Here is a 17,550-nt window from a genome sequence, read left to right on the forward strand (position 1 = left end):
TATCTGACAGCATGTGACAGGTACTGAACCCTCAGTGTTTTACCAAAGTACACAGCACGGAAAAAAAAACGCTGCCTGGAAGACCTAACTCGGGGCGAAAAAAACTACACCTCTAAATCTGAAGCTCACAACCCTGATAGCGCATGTGTTATTAGATAATATACCTTCTTTCAAACAGTTAGACTCTATTTCTGAATATATTTATAGTTTGAAATAAAGACAGTGGCAGCGTGAGAGTCTCAGGCTGGTTTGTGATGCTTCAGTGAGCAAGAAGAAGAAGAAGAAGAAGAAGACGTAAACAGTGCTGGTGGGTGACCTGCAGGTTCTGTCACATGTGAGACAGTTTATACTGTCTGATCAGAGGTGAGAGTGACATCTAACTGCGGTCCCGATGCCACCAGTAAAACAGCTTCCTGAAACAACATGACAGCACTGAGGAGGATTCACTCATGGTTCCCCCTCCTGCAGCGACCCTGCACACACAGCGGGCAGAGAGCAGCCTCAACAACCTGCAGAACCCTCCTCACCTCTCACCATACAGCTGCAGTGATATACTGTCACCAACACTGGCTGAGAGCTGTCTCCACCCTGCAGTCCAGAGCCTTTGCACTCTCTACACGCACTTTCAAGAGCACAGATGACCTCAAAGGTGGACAGCAGCACTTTGATTCCACACTGGAGGATGATGAGGGTGAAGATTTCATCGAGGACAGCGAGGTGGAGGAGCTGTTCCAGCAGCAGGTTCCTACAGGCATCGAGGGCCATCACAGGGTCTTCATCGTTCACCCTGATGTCAAGTGGGGAAGCAGGAAGCAGTATCTGACCACCGGTAACAACACAATCATTCAGATATGAGCGTGTGAGTGATGCTTAGAGGTGTTATTTCACTCTTTTAATGGCTTCCTTTGCAGCTGAGCTGATGATGGCCGAGGCTGAAGGGCTTGTAAACACCTTAGATAACTGGAGAGTGGTGGACAAGATCATCCTCTCCACCAAGACGCCAGAAAAGAAGAGGATATTTGGAAAAGGCAATTTCCAGTCTCTCACAGGTATGATCCTCTTTCAGTTCCCACCTGTGAATCTGCACATGTATGTTGTAATATGACTCATCTGTGCCTGTTTCCACTCCAGAGAAAATCAGGCGAACAGCAGGAATCACAGCTGTTTTTGTCAATGTGGAGCGTCTGTCCCCGTTATCTGAGGTGAGATTGTCTGACAGTCGCTTTCTGTTCATGTATAGAAATGTTTCATGCACTGAGACTTTTTTAAAAAAAATCTTTTCAGAGGGAGCTTGAGGAAGCCTGGGCGGTGAAAGTGTTTGACAGATACTCTGTGGTCCTCCACATCTTCCGCTGCAACGCCAGAACTAAAGAGGCCAAGTTACAGATCTCTCTGGCAGAGATTCCCTTGTTAAGGTTGCATCATTGAAAACATTTTGCAATTTCAGCCTTTGTTTTTGGTCACATTTCTACCCTCTGGAATTTTGAATAAGTCTGATAGCAAGATGAATTCCTACTGATGTACAATACTTTTTTAATGTTTCAGGTCTCGTCTGAAAAATGAAATCGCAAACTTGGATCAGCAGGGTGGAGGGGCGAGATACATCGGAGGTTCAGGTAACACCATTACACCTGAGTGGTCGACCATAGTGTACACATGTCTGCATGGATGTTTGAGGATAGGTCCACAGTTTTTCAAGTCTGTCTTAAAACAACAGTCAGGTGTCCATACGAACATTGAAACAGGTTTTCCTCGCTGTAATCAATCCTCCTGTTCATACTGGCTGTTGAAAGATTAAGAGATTTAAGACAGACTTGAAAAATGGTGAACCCGTCCTTAAAGCTTCCCTGATGGACTCTAGCTTCAGCTTGGTCCTTACAGGTGAGACGCTGATGGAGGTCCAGCAGAGACTGTTGAAGGAGCGGGAGATGAAGATTCGCTCAGCGCTGGAGAAGCTGCGTAAAAAGAGGAATCTGCTTCGATCTCAGCGCAAACACAAGGAGTTCCCCATCGTCTCTGTGCTGGGATATACAAACTGTGGTGAGAGACTGGAAACACACAACACCAGTCTTGGTATTTGCAATATTCAGAGTTTCAGTTCGATGACAGTGACTTTATTCATTTATTTCCCTCATCAGGAAAAACGACTCTGATCAAAGTACTGACTGGTGACAGCGGTCTCCAGCCCAGAAACCAGCTCTTCGCCACCCTGGACGTCACCGTCCACGCCGGCCAGTTGCCCAGTCGCATGACTGTGCTGTACGTGGACACCATCGGCTTCCTGTCCCAGCTGCCCCACCAGCTCATCGACTCCTTTTCTGCCACCCTGGAAGATATTAAACACTCTGTGCGTACCTTCTGTTCATATCAAAGATTATCAGAAATTCTTTTGCTTTCACACAGAGTGTAAATGTGGGATGTTTGGTTTCAAAGTTCTGATGTAACTGGTTTTTGAAAAAGAATACATCAGAGTAAAGTGTGCTGTCTTTCTTGCACTTCCAGGATCTGCTGATTCATGTCAGAGACATCAGCCATCCAGAGACGGTGAATCAGAAGGTGAACGTACTCAGTGTTTTGAAGAACCTACAAATCCCCGACAGGCTGATGAGCTCCATGATTGAGGTCCACAATAAAATAGACCTTGTTGACAAGTAAGAGCAAACATCCTGATATACTGTAGGTTACCTGCTTGTTTGAAAGATCTTTTAAAGTCTATTTAGACTAAAAATAAGGCCAAGTTTATCCCTAGAGGAAAAAAAGGAAAATACAGGCATCTGTTGACTAGTGTACAAGATCTAGAAGATTTTATGACAGGTTGCATCTCTCCAAACAAGACCTTGCATCACAGAAACACATCATTTTACTTATACAACTGAATTTATGTCATAAAATAGCATATTTAACTGTACCCAAAGCAATATAATGATTTGGATTTAGATAAAAGGATTGCAGACATTATAATATTTTTTCCAGGATTCAGTCTTAAGAAGAAATTAATCTTAACAATCTTTCATCGTCCCTCTCAGCTATCAGTCTGCAGAGCCCAACACACTGCCCATATCTGCTTTGGAAGAGCGAGGCCTGGATGTGCTGAAGAAAGCAGTGGAGGAAGAGATCGTGAACTCTACAGGAAAACAAATTCTGAATCTCAAAGTAGACCTCAGCACTCCTCAGTTAAGGTGAGCTGTTTTTCCCACTGTGTTATATTTAGAAATAACAGAGCATCCGTAGTAAATGTGCATCTTCATCCACAGTTGGCTGTACAAAGAGGCCGCCGTTCAGGACGTGCACGTGAATGCAGATGAGGGCTCGGCTGTTGTCAAGGTCATCATCAGCACGGCTGCTTATGGACGCTACAAGAAACTGTTCACAGGCAGATAACAACGCTGGGAGGAGAGAAATCCTTTTCTGCTGCACGACAGCAGCCGTGGGACAGATAGACTGCACCACAATCGTTGTAAAAAAAAAGATTGTATGTAACAAAGAGTATATTAAAATATTAGAAAATACAGTTTACAAACGGAACGATGTGCATTCTTGTAAACATATATAAAGGTTTCTGGGTAAAAAAACAACCTTAAGTTAGTGTAAGAAATACAGAAACTCAGATTGGTAGATATAGATTTCTTTCAAACCATCTCTTTCAGTTAAAACTCACAAAGTAGACATTTAAATTGACAGAAATATAGAAAAGTGGCAATGAGGTATACGTTTCAGTAGCTATCTTGGGATCAGTCCCCATGGAATTACACATCCACAGCAGCTAATAACACTTTTTATTCTGACTGCTGTTCTTTCGTAGAAGTTTTTGGTTCAGTGCAATGACCAGAGAACAGAGTGGAAGTGGACCCACAAAGTCTCCTGCAATGATGTTGAGGCTCTTGGGGTCCGACCCAGGTATCTGCTCCTCCAGCCATTTCCTCAAATACTCCCAATTACTGAAGGTCAGCGTCCGCAGGGACTGCTTTGGGTTCATGGTGATGTAATTCCTATCAGCTGTCAGGTTCAGGCCAGAGATGAAGAAGCCATCTGAGAAAAAAAAACATTAATAATTAGTACACACTTGTCAATTTAGTCTTCAAAGAAGTCTCTAATGTCATGAACTCTACTCTTTGTGCTCCCAAGTCAGTGTAGTGAATGTCAGGAAAGAAGAGAGTAACTGAAACTCACCTGGACGCCCGAGGTCTTTGTTCCACTCCAGGTAACTGATCACTCCTTGAGCTGTGCGCTTATTGGCCCACAAGTAGGGGATGGCAGGCCACAGCTCCTGATGTCTCACTGCAGTTTGGGATTCATAGGACAGCAGGACCTGGTAACCAGATGCCCACAGACTGCGCAAGGTCAGGACTGACTCCTGTGTGAGGCAGGTTAGGCTTTGTCAGGCACAGGGTGGTTTTTATACAGTAAATCAGCTGTACGAGGAGAAAACTAACCTTTCGGGGGCAAAGTTTTGAGCCGAACAGCTTCTTCAGTGACAAAATGAATGATTCGTGGAGTCCGTCGCTGATTCCCTCAAAATGGCTGCAAGCAAGGATAACAATCTCCTTTGGGTGAGACTCCAGCCAGGTGGCAACAGATGACAGTGTTTCCTGTAAAGGAGGGATTGATGCATAAACAATACATACATATTCCCCAAAAGCTCAAACTAAGGGCAGTTTAATTAAGATGGTTATACTCACCAAGACTGTTACATGTGTGTATATGACGTGTGTGAAATACAGGTCATTGGAGATGTCGTCAGGCTTGTGTGCAATGCGGAGATCAAAGAACCGAATCCCCATCGAAAGTTGCTCCTCAATGCTTTTGTCCTGAGGGGAGGAGCCATGTTATCACAATACTGACATAACACATGTCTGGATACTACATATGCAAGTATGTTATATGACAATTAGGTATATTATGTTACAGTTATTGATAAAAAAATGTATCAATAGTCAGAAAACCTACATTCACAAAGCCAAGAAATATGATTGGTCCCTGCACTTGCACCTGTCTTTCTCATGTAGCATATCAAAACTGCTTTTCCATTACTTAAAGCTGCTATAATCAATATTTTTTTGTTAACAATGGATCAAATGACTCTGCATAACAGGAATCGCTCCTAGTGACGCAAACCCACAGATAATTATCACCTGACCCTGCAGTTCTGCAGCTCTGTGGTGCCTTTCAGTAACTTTCAGCTCATTGTTTTTGTTTTCCAGCACGCAACTTTACTGTTTTGGCTCTCACTGCTCTCATCGGAACCGTTTCCAGACGCAGCAGGAAGCTGTTATCAGTAAAAATGAAAACTGACTGTACACTACCTGCTCTGCACCAAACCGCAGACAGACACAGTAAGCAACTAGCTGGTGAACATAGTGAAGCATTTAGCAGCTAAAGAGCCAGATATTTCCCTCAGGAGTTGCAGGAGGAGACTAAAACAGAGCTAAAAGGAGAGTGAATATGGGACTTACATGTGTCAGGTGAACAGAAACATGACTCCAAATGAATTATAATGTTGCTCTGTAACTGCTGGATGTGTAAATAAGCAACTTTTGTCTTCCAGTGGCCAAAATAAATCAGTTACTGCAGAAAATCAGATATCAATAGCCAATCAGGTTTGTTGGTTCCTTGTTTTACTAATTTAATTTACTTACATTTGATCCAAATGGGAATTATGTGAGGTCAGCAAACTCCATGTACCAATTAGAATAATAAACATGTTAGTTCTCCCACCCAAAACAGATAGGGAGATAGGGGTGGGGGGGTGGGGGGGCAGAGATATGACTGGACAATCTTGTAGCTTCACTTCCAGGTGATGTCTGGGAAGTGGTGTGTGCAAAACCCCCCACAGCAATAATGTCTCAGTCCCAAAGGGGTCCTCAAACCACTTTGTCAACTACATTATAATCAGAACAAGTTGTCCAGCTGATGCTATTTATACTCTTCCACCATACATACCTGTGTTGTAGCCCATTTAAAAATGGCAGGTCTTGTAAAGCAGTAGAAAACTCCATCCAGGAGCCTGAAGCAGTCTGATTCAGACCTGACCAAGGGGGAGTTTATATCCAGACAGTAGCTCATGGCATCATGGCTCCCTGGATGAAAAAGCACATTAAAGCTTTACATGTTCTTCAGAACTCTGAACTGGGGAAACTGGTTTACCTTTCTACAAGACTAAAATGCAAAACCAATTGAAGTCAGAGACTGAGTCTTTATTGTTGTATTCACTAAAATTATTTTTCTCCAGAGCCAAAGTCCACTTTTTATTCAAATTGCTTGTAAAGAATGTAAATAGTCTAAACACAGAGATATTCAGTTTACTGTCGTAAAAGCAGCAAATATTCACATTTAAGAAGCTCGAATCAATGAATTTTGACATTTTCGCTGAAAAAACTGAATCTGTCGATCAACTAACCAGTTTATCAGTTGTTTCAGCTATAATTAACATAATTCAACCGTATATATATAATTAGTCTGACTGTCCTGTAGTACTTGAATGTCTATACTGGCTGATCTGTGCTCCTCTGTGCCGTACATTTTACAAAGGTACGGTGCAAACACACGGGAAGAGAAGAGGAGTTATCTGTACCAGGTATGGCCAGGTCTGTCAGAGGAACGTCCCACAGCTCCTCGGGTAGAGATGACATCCAGTCCTGGCAGCTGTAATCCATGTCGGACAAGTCAGTCACAGACCTTCAGGAGACTCACTGAAAACTGAACTTATGGATCTGAGAATCCTGTTCGCGCAAGTCATCATATGATCAATACCACTTCCTTTATCCAATTCCTTTAAATGATCGACCACAAATTGAACAAAGGAGGAGGGGGGAGACTAAACTTTGTGTTTCCTGATTCATCTGCGTTGTTGGCTCCGTCCTAATAACAACAACTGCATTTTTAAGGACTTATAAGTTCGCGTTCACGCCCTGTGACGTAAAAGGCAACAGTGTCCTATGTCTGAAAAATGCCAACGCAAGTGATGTCACACTTCATTCACACTTGACACATTTCTCCTCAAAGAAGACAAACTGCTTTTTCACAACAGCCCGGTGCTTCGTTGCTGTGACGTGTCGGAGGAGGCGGGGCAAGCAAGTGTCAAACAAGAAGGTGAGAAAGATCTCGCGAGAGTGGTCGTTTTAACCCAAACCATGGTCTTTCCCTAACCCTAACCAAGTGGGGTTTTTTGTGCCTAAACATAACCAGACCTTAACCACAGCGCTGTCACATCATGAAACATCATTATTTTGTACAACGCGCAAAATGAAGAAACAACGCGTACATATCTCGCGAGATATCTCGCAAATCTAGGGTAACTGTCTAGACATGACCATCTTCAATACATTCTGCAACCTGCATTATTTTTATTTATTTAATTTTTTTGTGTGTGTTTTATGTATTCATTTTTTACTCTATTTTGCTTTTATTGTTTGTTATCTTTTTACGTTATATTTATGATAGGTTACTGCTGCTTGGATTATTTCTTGTATGTTTGATGCAAAAGAGATGCAATGCCTATATGTTGGTGCTGAAATGTTCGTGAAATCATTAAAATAAATAAATAAATTCCTGCAGAAAACTCCAACATTTTATAGAATTGCATATAAAAACATTGAGCTAAGATGAATTATTTCATCAACTTGCAATGTAATTATGTAAATGATGTATGCTCTTCACAGAAATAATTTAAAAACTTATATTTTAGAAATGAGATTGAGAGGTCAGAAGGGTTTATTGTTCCCTCAGTTATGTACTGGCTTATTTTCTACTGTTATCGTCATGTGATTTTATTTCATTTATAAAATCTTTGTATCAACTAATGTTTCATCATGTGCTGAGGAACTTGTTATCAGTGATAATGGTGCTTCCATTTTCTTTTTACTTGCAAAACATTTAAAGTTTTTGAGGCTTATTTGTCATGAATGGTCTGGTTTGTTTTTAAATCTACCTCATAACTACTAAATCTATATTTTTTTTATTGGATCATCAATTTCTGAGTTTAAAAAAGAGAAATATTACTACTGTGTTTTAAAAGAACAAAATGAGTCAGGACAAAATGTTCATGTCAAGTTTATTTACATATCTTTCCATTACATAAGCAGACAACCCTTCCTAGATGTAACTCATCAACATATCAATAAGCCATCTCACATAGAAGGCAGCAACCAACAGGAAGTAGGAAAACAACAAAACAAGGAAGCAGACCAAAGCAAAGTCCCTGATTAAATGAGGACAGTATAAATAAAAATCCCGACATTCTTTTCTTCAACTAATTAAGGCTGGACAGAGCTGCTGGTATGATTATAGACTTTTCTGTGGTTATTTATTATTGATTACTGCAGTTGATACATTTAGAACATAATGGCCACCTTCATAAGACACTTCTTTTTGCCTTTGCCCACAACACTGGACACAAGTGCTGGCCAATGGGAGCTCTTGTTACTCTGTTTATTATAGAGAGGATCTTTCAATTGACCTGTAGGTGAAACAGAAACTGTACATTTAAGAATATATACATAATACACACTAATCTAATGGCAGAATAATTAAATCATTCATTTCATTTAATCAATGTTTTCAACAATACCATTTTAACTTTTTAAGATTGTAATTCCATAATTTAAATGTAATTCATTCATTAACTGTCTTTAAATGCAACAATTAAGTTAATTATTCTGATTAATCACAGAAAAAAATGATTATGTAAGAAGCATGCTCTCTTTAGTTTTTAGTTTATTAGTTTATTTCTAAGAGACAAGTACAGAGAACAGTGACAGTTTCAGGACCAGAGTCTGATATACTGTACATGTGTAAATAGCCGAAGCTAATTTCCAACATCAGTCCCTTGATGGGTATTGATGGTTCAAGCTATCATTAAAATTACATTATAGTTTAAAATCAGTGTATATAATAATAAAACAAGAACAACAACCATCCATGACAGCAAAAATACAAACAGACAAATAAAACAATACAAAACCCAAAACATTCATAGCACAAACTCAAGTACACTAGTTGGTGTCATGATTACAGTTCTGGCTCTTGAATGTTGTAGAAAACGTTTTAAAATCCTGAATCTGCTTTGAACTGGCGGGTAGGGAATTTTTTATCTTCCCTACAAGCATGGACAAAATGTAAATGCACAATTCATGAATCCTCTTTACCCTGTATGAGGCTTTAAACCCCAAACTAACAGTAGAAACATATGTACACTATCTGAACAAAGGCCTTTTTAAAGGTCATTTTCACATTTTACAAAAAGTGACAAGAGGAACAAGTCTGTTTTGTGGCTCTAATGTTACTCTCTTATTTCCCTGTTTGTCATCATGTTGACTGTTATGGTGACTTTAACAGAACCTTTGAAGTGAGCAGCCTACTATTTAAGCAATGAATTGCCTTAACATATTTGAATTAGAGTAAACTAATAGCTTACGTTTAAAAGGTTTAAAAAAGTCAATTACATCCTGTGCTAATTAATAATTGTAGAATTAAGTTTTTGCAAGGTAACACAAATTGTGATGTTCTATCATGAGGGAATTGCAAGCATTGTAAAGGAATGTAGGGGAACAAGCTTTTTTCCTACTGTGGCCCTTTAGGGACACCATACAGTAGTTTGACATTCTCTGTGGCTGAAAATACCAAGGACATGGTCACTTCTTTTAAGTGAGTAAAACATTTTTTGCTCATAAAGTGGAAACATTTTTAATTGTATTTGTACTTCTGAATGGTCCGTGAATAAAGTGAGATTATTTTCTTCAAAATGCTCATGTTTATTGGAAAAGCGTATCTTCACAGGCACAGTGGTGCAGCATTATTTTAAAATCAAGGCCTAACCTGCTGAATAAAGTCAATTCTTAATAGAACAGTCAAGGTTGGGTTCATGCAAATAACTTTTTTTTCTCCATGCATTTTGCATAAGTTTCTTCTCTACATTCTCTATGGGTAAATACACGTCTTACAGTTTAGCTACTTCTTAAACTTGCTGCCCACATGTCGTATTTATAAAACATGTGCCCTACAATAAGTCATATGTGGTCAGTGAATACATTGTTTGTGCTTACTCATCTAAAATGCATACATTAAGGTGACATTAGTTGTATCATTATTGCTTCGGTCACCGTAACATTAAGCTGGCCACCTTGCTGATGTGTGACAACTGATACAGTACATTGCATAAATAGTGAACTGAATGTAAACAAACAAGTGCAGCTCAATATACCAAAAGTCTGTTTCCAAGCAGCTTTAAGACTGAAATATACAATTCACTGCCTCCAATAAGTGCATTTATATTTAAATGAATAATTCAAGTACTTGAGTATTTTTCTCAACAAAACAAGCTCATGTGTATTTCATGCTGTGATTCACATTTTTTTTTTGTAGAATAATGCATATCGGTAAAAGTCATGAGGACCATTTCAGTAGTTTCTCATTCAATGTAACAACAGCTGGTACAAACTGGCTCTCTGTGATAAAGTCCCCAGCAATAATATTGAGAGAGTCCACTTTGGAGCCGGGAGTCTGCTCCTTCACCCAGCTGAGCAGCGTCGGGTACGTGGACATCACCAAGTCTTTCAGGGACTCTGTCGGGTGTGTGCAGATGTATTTCAGGTCCTCTGTCAGATTAATTCCTGTGACGAAGAAACCTCCTGAAACACAAAATACACACATGGGATTGTACATGTGACAGTAGTAAGTAATAAAGTAATAATAACTTATGTCCCTAGCCTGTATCATCGGTACATTACCTGGTCTGCCGCGTTGTTTCCTGTGTTCAAACTCCTCAATAAGAGCCTCAGCTTTGCATTTGTTGGCCCACCAGTAAGGAATATGTGGCCACAGGTCACTGTGATAGCTGACAATGTTGTGTTCATAGGACACAATCACTTGGTAGCCTAAAGCCCAGAGGTTTCGAAGACTTAACACTTCCTGAAATCAAAAGAATAATGGGCTGAATTGCATTTTTTGATGATTTTTTAATTATAATTTAAAGGACGAGGCTTGTGTTATTCTTACTGTCAAAAAACCCCTTGAAAAGACGTAAACCGTCTCTGTCTCTCAATGCTATCAGACTTTCCCAGACTGTTTGTTCCTATTGAAGTAGGATGAAATCTTGTGATGTAAATCTTTAAAAATGGGTCATTATCATAGTAGTTTCAGCTGGGCATTGTAGTTTTTGGCAAATATTACTCAAACAGAAGTAAATAGTGCATTTGTTGGAGACTATTTTCAGCTGCGGATTAATACACATTTGATAGATTAGCTAAAATAAACTACAATTTACAGTGTGTTTAATTTGTTGGACAACAATGGAGCTCTATGGCACAGTGGAACAGGATATATCAGTCTTTGGCTATACATACAATACTTATTAGGATAAATTTATTGTTTATTTGAGTCTTTTCATGAGATTTATTGACAATATGAAAAATATAGAACATCGCCAAGAGAAGCCATACCATTTTGGGACAGAGCTTGGAGGTGAATATGTTGCGTATGGTTCTGAGCAGCCTCATGTGGAGCTCCTGGCTCAGGCCGAGGAAGTGGCTGAAGGAGAGGATGACCACTTCTCTGGGATGAGCGTCCAGCCACTCTCTTATCTCAATAAGAACAGTCTATAAAAGGAAAACACAAGATGCCATTCAGTTTACAGCAGGACGCCATCTAGTAAAAAATTTACACCTTTGCACAAATGATAACTGGTGACATATAATGCCAGGATCCATTAGGCGGTAGGACGTGATTTTTGGCTTTCATACATGGGTTTACTAATGGAGCGTGTCAAGTGTGTTCGATCTGCCAGATCTGCTCTGGATAAAGAAGTTTTTTTTCCCACTCACCACCTGGCAGCTCTGCTGGAGAGTAGAGGTGAGTGAAGAGCATTCTTATTCTTCTTGCAGATATGTTGAGTACTACAGAAGTGTCTTAAAAATGCTTTATATTTTCTGCATTATTTCTTTGTAGCATCACAGATAACGTCGCTTAGGTGAAAAGCATCAAGCGTGGTGAAAGATTTACAGAAATCTGATGAATTCCTAAGCGGATAATTTTCTAGAGCATCTAATACTCTTTCATACTTGCCAAAGAATTGATGTGTTAAGGTGTGTTTAAGAAAAGGGCTGAAGAAAAGGATTCTAAATAAAATGGCCGCATTCCCACTACAATAAAATATAAACATCCACAATTGCAACCATAATGTTGATTTTTTGAGCACAATAAAGAGCAGAGACAGGAGGATTTAATATCTCACTGGAGAATGAGTGTGTTGTTGTTCTTTAAGTTTATCTTTCTGGTTATTGTTCTGAGTGCAGGCGGGCCTTTACAGGAGCATAACTCTCAGTGTGGAAACATCTTGTGGACATTTGTGTCTGTGTGCCATTACTTCACCTCCACAGTGACTGTGGTGTAAACACCGTGGTAGAAGTACAGATCTGTGGAGCTGTCGTTGGGTCTGTGTGCAATTCTCAGGTCACAGTATCTGACCCCACAGTCCAGCTGCTGCTTTATAGAGTAGTCCTATGAGACACAGAATGCAGAATACATTACAAGACACAGCTTAACATATTATTGAATCCATTTTTATTAACAAAGAGTAACTTGTATGGCTTTTTTTGTGATTTATTACCTGGGTTTTCGCCCATTTGTACACAAAGGGGCGAATAAGGGGCTTCATGTATTTATCCAGCTTTTGAAGCATGTCTGGCTGGGTGAGGTCAACAGGGGATCTGTCATTCATATCCAGACAGTAAGTAATCGCATTGTGGCTGCCTGAGTGGAGAGAAGATCAATACAATCATCGTAAGACATCTAATTATTATTATATGCATTAACATCTAGGATGGTCTAGACATAATGCAACTACCAACAGCTAACGTCAGCCTACCTGGGATGGCCAGGTGGTACAGAGGGATGTCCCACAGAGCACACGGCAGGTGAGTCATCCAGCTGTCCATGGGCAGCTCTCCCAGTCTCAGCTCTCTCACTCCGGACACCACAACCGAGGACATTCTGAGCTCCGGCGTCTGCAGCCCGTCAGTGAACACACATTTAATCAGTGGTGGAAGAAGTACTCAGATCCCTTATTTAAATAAAAGTACATAAGTATTATCAGTTTGATGTAATTAAAGTATTGCAGTAAAAGTAGTGGTTTGGTCTCTCTGACTGATATTATTATATATGACATCATTAGATTATTAATAGTGAAGCATCAGTGTTAGAGCAGCATGCTACTGTTGTTGCTGCTGGAGGTGGAGCTAGTTTACACTACTTTATATACATTTAGCTATTTTAGTCCAGTGGTTCCCAACCTAGGGGTCGGGCCCCTCCAAAGGGTCACCAGATAAATCTGAGGGGTTGTGAGATGATTAATGGGAGAGAAAAGAAGAAAAAACAAAGTTCTGATACACAAATCTGTTTTCAGTTTTTGGACTTTTTCACTAATCTTTGATTTTTGGTGAAACTTTGGATCATTTGAACAGTTTTTGAAATGAAACCATGTGAGATGTTTAGAGGGAAAAATCACTCTGGTGGAGCTGTTAACAACTCATAGACATCTGAAATGTGACCCCGACTACACACTGCTTTTAGTAAGACGTCAAAAGCCAAAAAGGTTGGAAAACACTGGTTTCATCTTTAACAATGTGTTTTATTTTAAAAGCTTGTTATATTATCATTCGTGTCAAATCTTCATCTGAAAAGTAACTAAAGCTGTCAAATAAATGTAGTGTAAATGTAATGTAAATAATGTAATAAATGTAATGTAAATGTAGAAAATACAATATTTTCCTCTGAAATGCAGTGGTGTGGAAGTATAAAGTAGCATCAAATGGAAATACTCAAGTAAAGTACAAGTACCTCAAAATTGTACTTAAGTACAGTACTTGAGTAAATGTACTCCGTTACTTTCCAGCACTGCATTTAATGGTAGCCTATAGAGCGCTTGTAGAAGTGAGATCTCTACATTATGTTTCCAGACCCGGAAGCTGCTATTGTGTTCAACTGAAACTACATGAGGGCAGTCTTGTTTGTATGGAGGGGTAATTCAAATGGATGTGCATGTAGAGAAACTTGTGCATCGTGTTCACTATCACACTCAGTCATGTGTCCAGTTAATATCACACTTACTTGATCAAACTGCTGCTGCAGCTTCCTCCAGTCGCCAAACCAGCTGAACCAGACAAACCACCACACAGGACAAACACGATGATGACTACAATTAAAGACGTGTGCCAGCAGAAGTCGTCCATCCCAACGCTTTAAAAAATGTCATGGCTGTACATAAAACATGCATGATGAGGTCCAGGAGATAAAGCGTGGCCGTGTCGCTCCCCAGCAGCTCCGTCTAGTTACCTTTTACACCTGCATAGCCCGGGATGGCGAAGACGGTGGGCCCGGCGCATTTTGAGTTCAATTATTGATCAGCCATAGCGATGAACTGATCGATTATCCACGTGCGATCTGCTGGCTGCTCATGTGCATGAACACAAAGTGGGTCCCCTCTGTGCCCTGCGGTGATGCGGGATGTGCGGGGAGGACGGGCGGCGGCACCGCGCCTGCTGACAGATCAGCAGATGTAGAGAGGCTCTCTTCTTAAAGAGCCCGCTGAAATGTTGAGATGAGAGTTCCGTGTTGAACCAGACAGGACACAACAGTGATGCTGATGTCTGGCTGGAAACTCCTTAAACTCCCAGACACACTGTAGCTCTGCCCACACCTGTACGTGTCCCAGCAGGTGTTTTCCCACACCTGGTTTACGTCACTGATGGGGTGTGGCCAAAAGTACAACATACTATATATATATATATATATATATATATATATATATATATATATATACATAAAGTATTGGTCCAGTATTGATTGATTTGATTTTAAATTTTCTTTTTTTTTTCTTTTTTTGAAAAAGGTCTGTGGTTCCCAACCTGGGGTTTGGGACCCTTCCAGGGGTCACCAGATAATTAAAGCTGCCCTGTGGAGTTATGTTTACATTTAGTGTATTAAAACACCAAATGTTTACATCCATGTTAGCTAGCTTACAGTCTCCTTCTTCCTTGCCTTTGTAGGCACATTGCTAAGTTTTTTTTTGCGTTTCTTACCACCACTGTGGTGAAACTGGCAGCAGGAATGTGTACTTTGTCAACAGTGTGCTCACACGCATGTGTCCTACTACTTGTGAATAATAAAAACAAAAGGAGGATACACTCATGAAAATATTACTCTGTAGTGCTGCTAGTGGTGAAAAACTCCACAGGCTACCTTCTCATCCATTGTGAAACATTGGAGGTCTCTAAAATTCAAATTAAACAATCTGAAAAGGAAACATTGCTTATTGAACTGAACAGCTCGTGACTCGGGACATATGTAACCTGTGACAAGAGGTCTTAATAACACGTTGCTTTGCTTTGAAAGGCCACAAGCCAAAAGATTAGGAACTGCTGACCTACATCATGAAGTCTGTCTGAGAAAAAAGGTGGTAGTCCATTCTGTAAAATGTGAGTGAGATGTGTACAGGCATTATCACCCTTTTCATCCTATATACCAACTATCTTTCAGATGTTCATGTGTTTTTCGACTGCTCAAAATTGCTGCCACACATTACACAGTGATTCTTAAAATGCCTTGAAATGTACCTCAAAGTTTAAATTGAGGCGAGAGTTGACCTTTGCACTAAAATGGGCTTCCAGAGAGAACATTGATTAAGTCGTCTGTTTGCTTGTGATAATTTGGTTGGTCAGGTCTTTCTCAGCTTCTTCAGCAGGTCAATAAACTCTGAAACAGCACTAACCAGCATAGTGAAGCAAACTAGACAAACTGCTTCAGTGCCTTGCTGACTTAAGATTGAACCACAACAGCTTTCTCTTCTGTACGTCTCACTGTAAAGGCCTTTTTCACATATCGTAGCGGTTAAACCATGTAAAATTAATGATGGCTGCATTCCATTTAGGTATGCTGCTTACAGGCTCTTGGTATTCTTCATGCTGCCACGTTTACACACAGACATTGAGTACAGCCATTATTAATTAATGTTATTAGTTGCGTCTGTGCTTTCCCTGCTGTACAAGGGCAACATGTCTGCTGCGAGACAGGCCTGCGCACATATACTGAAAACAGCCTCGCTGACTTAAAACAAGCTGTGTACAGTAATGGTTCTAGTAGATTAGAGTGTAGCAATGCTGCCATCTAGCTTTCCATCCAAATAATTGATACAAAGAATGAAATGGTTGGCATTGTTTTAAGTAGGTTACTGTTTTTGCCAGTTTTCATTCATTCTTTATGTCTTCCCTCCTACTAATACTACCTTCCTGCAAACAATAACACAAAATATTTGGCACTGCAAAATTTTGACTAAGACCTTATTGCTATTTACAGCTTTAAATAGAGTTTTATATGCCAAGGTCTTCCCTGAAACCGCCCATCATCTATCCACACAAAGAGCACAATTTTAATTTTAAAAGTTTATTTTTAAAACGTACTTTCCAAAGGAGAAACATACTGTATGTGGAAATGCATATCTGGGTCCTTATCATTTCACTGTAAAACATGATTCAGTGTGTGCACCTGTTTTAGCCATTTACAACCAACTTCAGTCCAGAACAGTGTTTGTCGTTGGCTGTCGTTGGCCAATCACGCAACATAAATAAAAGCTGAAAAGTCCAAACAGAACAAAAATGCATTCAGACAGTGTTCATTCATGCTGCACGGGGTGGGGGTTGGGGGTGCACAGTTGACTGCAATGCTCTACTTAGTGATTCCCCTGACCAGTTCTTAGCAGAGTGACCACTCAGTAACCACAAACCCTCCATCGCAGCATTTGTAACGTAGAGCGTGCATTTGTAAAATGGTTACAGTGATGTAGGTCAGGCGTGACAGCCACGTTTGACTTTGGCGTGACATTTCTGGCTCATAAAAATGTATGTAGTGCTGCTTTTTAGAGGCTTGTAGTGGTGCCACCTCTGTCTGCTTTCACCAGTCTAGACTAGCGAGGCAACAGATTGGATATCGTCTGCCTTCTCTGACCTCATTTGTCTTGTTCTGAGTGGTCAGCTGAGGTTGAGGGTCTGTGTTCAGGGTTTAATGTCTATTAAGTGTGCACTGGAAGATGCTCTAAAGTAATTCTATGTGAATATTTCCACTATTTATGAAACTACAACAGTACTATACTCTTTAAGCACCAACCAACTGAAATGTGGATGACAAATCAGTGAAAACTCACACCAAACGCTGGTCAGATGACTTCAAATCACAATTTTGTTAATTTCATGATATATTCTGTTTAGGCAAAATTCTTGTAGAGCTGTTTGTATTAAGACACAATTAAAGACTTGCATTTGAGAAGTTCGGCCTTTTTGGTTTAATGAAATAAAAATGGATTTCTTACTTGGCAAAGTAATTGAATTGGCATCTGTATCAAAAAAATTATAACAATATCCAGCCCTAGTGACCCAGCCGTGCCAGGTTGTTTATTATCAAATCAGGGAAACAATTAACAGCAAAGACTGCAAATATGAAAGTTCATTTTCAAATAATAGTCTGTGAAAATGAAGGCTGATCATGTGACAATCTGAGTCTTTGCCT

At 40.1% G+C, this 17,550-nt stretch overlaps 3 protein-coding genes across 4 annotated transcripts; 1 reads left to right on the forward strand and 2 right to left on the reverse strand.

Annotated features, from left to right (window-relative positions):
* The first annotated feature begins 129 nt into the window (after nt 1-129).
* gtpbp6 (GTP binding protein 6 (putative)) lies at nt 130-3,511 on the forward strand. The gene is made up of 10 exons (XM_044360678.1): nt 130-829; nt 912-1,049; nt 1,132-1,202; nt 1,285-1,415; nt 1,546-1,616; nt 1,882-2,040; nt 2,139-2,347; nt 2,503-2,651; nt 3,027-3,179; nt 3,255-3,511. The coding sequence occupies exons 1-10, from the start codon at nt 424-426 to the stop codon at nt 3,379-3,381; spliced, it is 1,614 nt and encodes a 537-aa protein (XP_044216613.1). The 5' UTR covers nt 130-423; the 3' UTR covers nt 3,382-3,511.
* Nucleotides 3,512-3,761: 250 nt separating this feature from the next.
* si:dkey-66a8.7 (PI-PLC X domain-containing protein 1) lies at nt 3,762-7,106 on the reverse strand. The gene is made up of 6 exons (XM_044360680.1): nt 6,572-7,106; nt 5,941-6,077; nt 4,680-4,808; nt 4,434-4,589; nt 4,171-4,354; nt 3,762-4,029 (listed from the first exon to the last, which is right to left on the reverse strand). Exons 1-6 carry the CDS (start codon nt 6,651-6,653, stop codon nt 3,764-3,766), a joined length of 954 nt encoding a protein of 317 aa, XP_044216615.1. The 5' UTR covers nt 6,654-7,106; the 3' UTR covers nt 3,762-3,763.
* A 1,619-nt stretch (nt 7,107-8,725) lies between these two features.
* plcxd1 (phosphatidylinositol-specific phospholipase C, X domain containing 1) lies at nt 8,726-14,671 on the reverse strand. 2 transcript variants are annotated; one of them, XM_044360498.1, is made up of 7 exons: nt 14,101-14,671; nt 12,860-12,998; nt 12,602-12,744; nt 12,364-12,492; nt 11,436-11,591; nt 10,725-10,905; nt 8,726-10,625 (listed from the first exon to the last, which is right to left on the reverse strand). In XM_044360498.1, exons 2-7 carry the CDS (start codon nt 12,981-12,983, stop codon nt 10,381-10,383), a joined length of 978 nt encoding a protein of 325 aa, XP_044216433.1. In that variant the 5' UTR covers nt 12,984-12,998; nt 14,101-14,671; the 3' UTR covers nt 8,726-10,380. The 2 variants fall into 2 exon arrangements, with proteins under 2 accessions (XP_044216433.1, XP_044216434.1); XM_044360499.1 differs by having other exon boundaries at nt 12,860-13,054.
* Between the last annotated feature and the right edge of the window lie 2,879 nt (nt 14,672-17,550).

This window comes from Thunnus albacares, chromosome 9 (assembly GCF_914725855.1).
Source record: "Thunnus albacares chromosome 9, fThuAlb1.1, whole genome shotgun sequence".
Taxonomy (NCBI): domain Eukaryota; kingdom Metazoa; phylum Chordata; class Actinopteri; order Scombriformes; family Scombridae; genus Thunnus; species Thunnus albacares.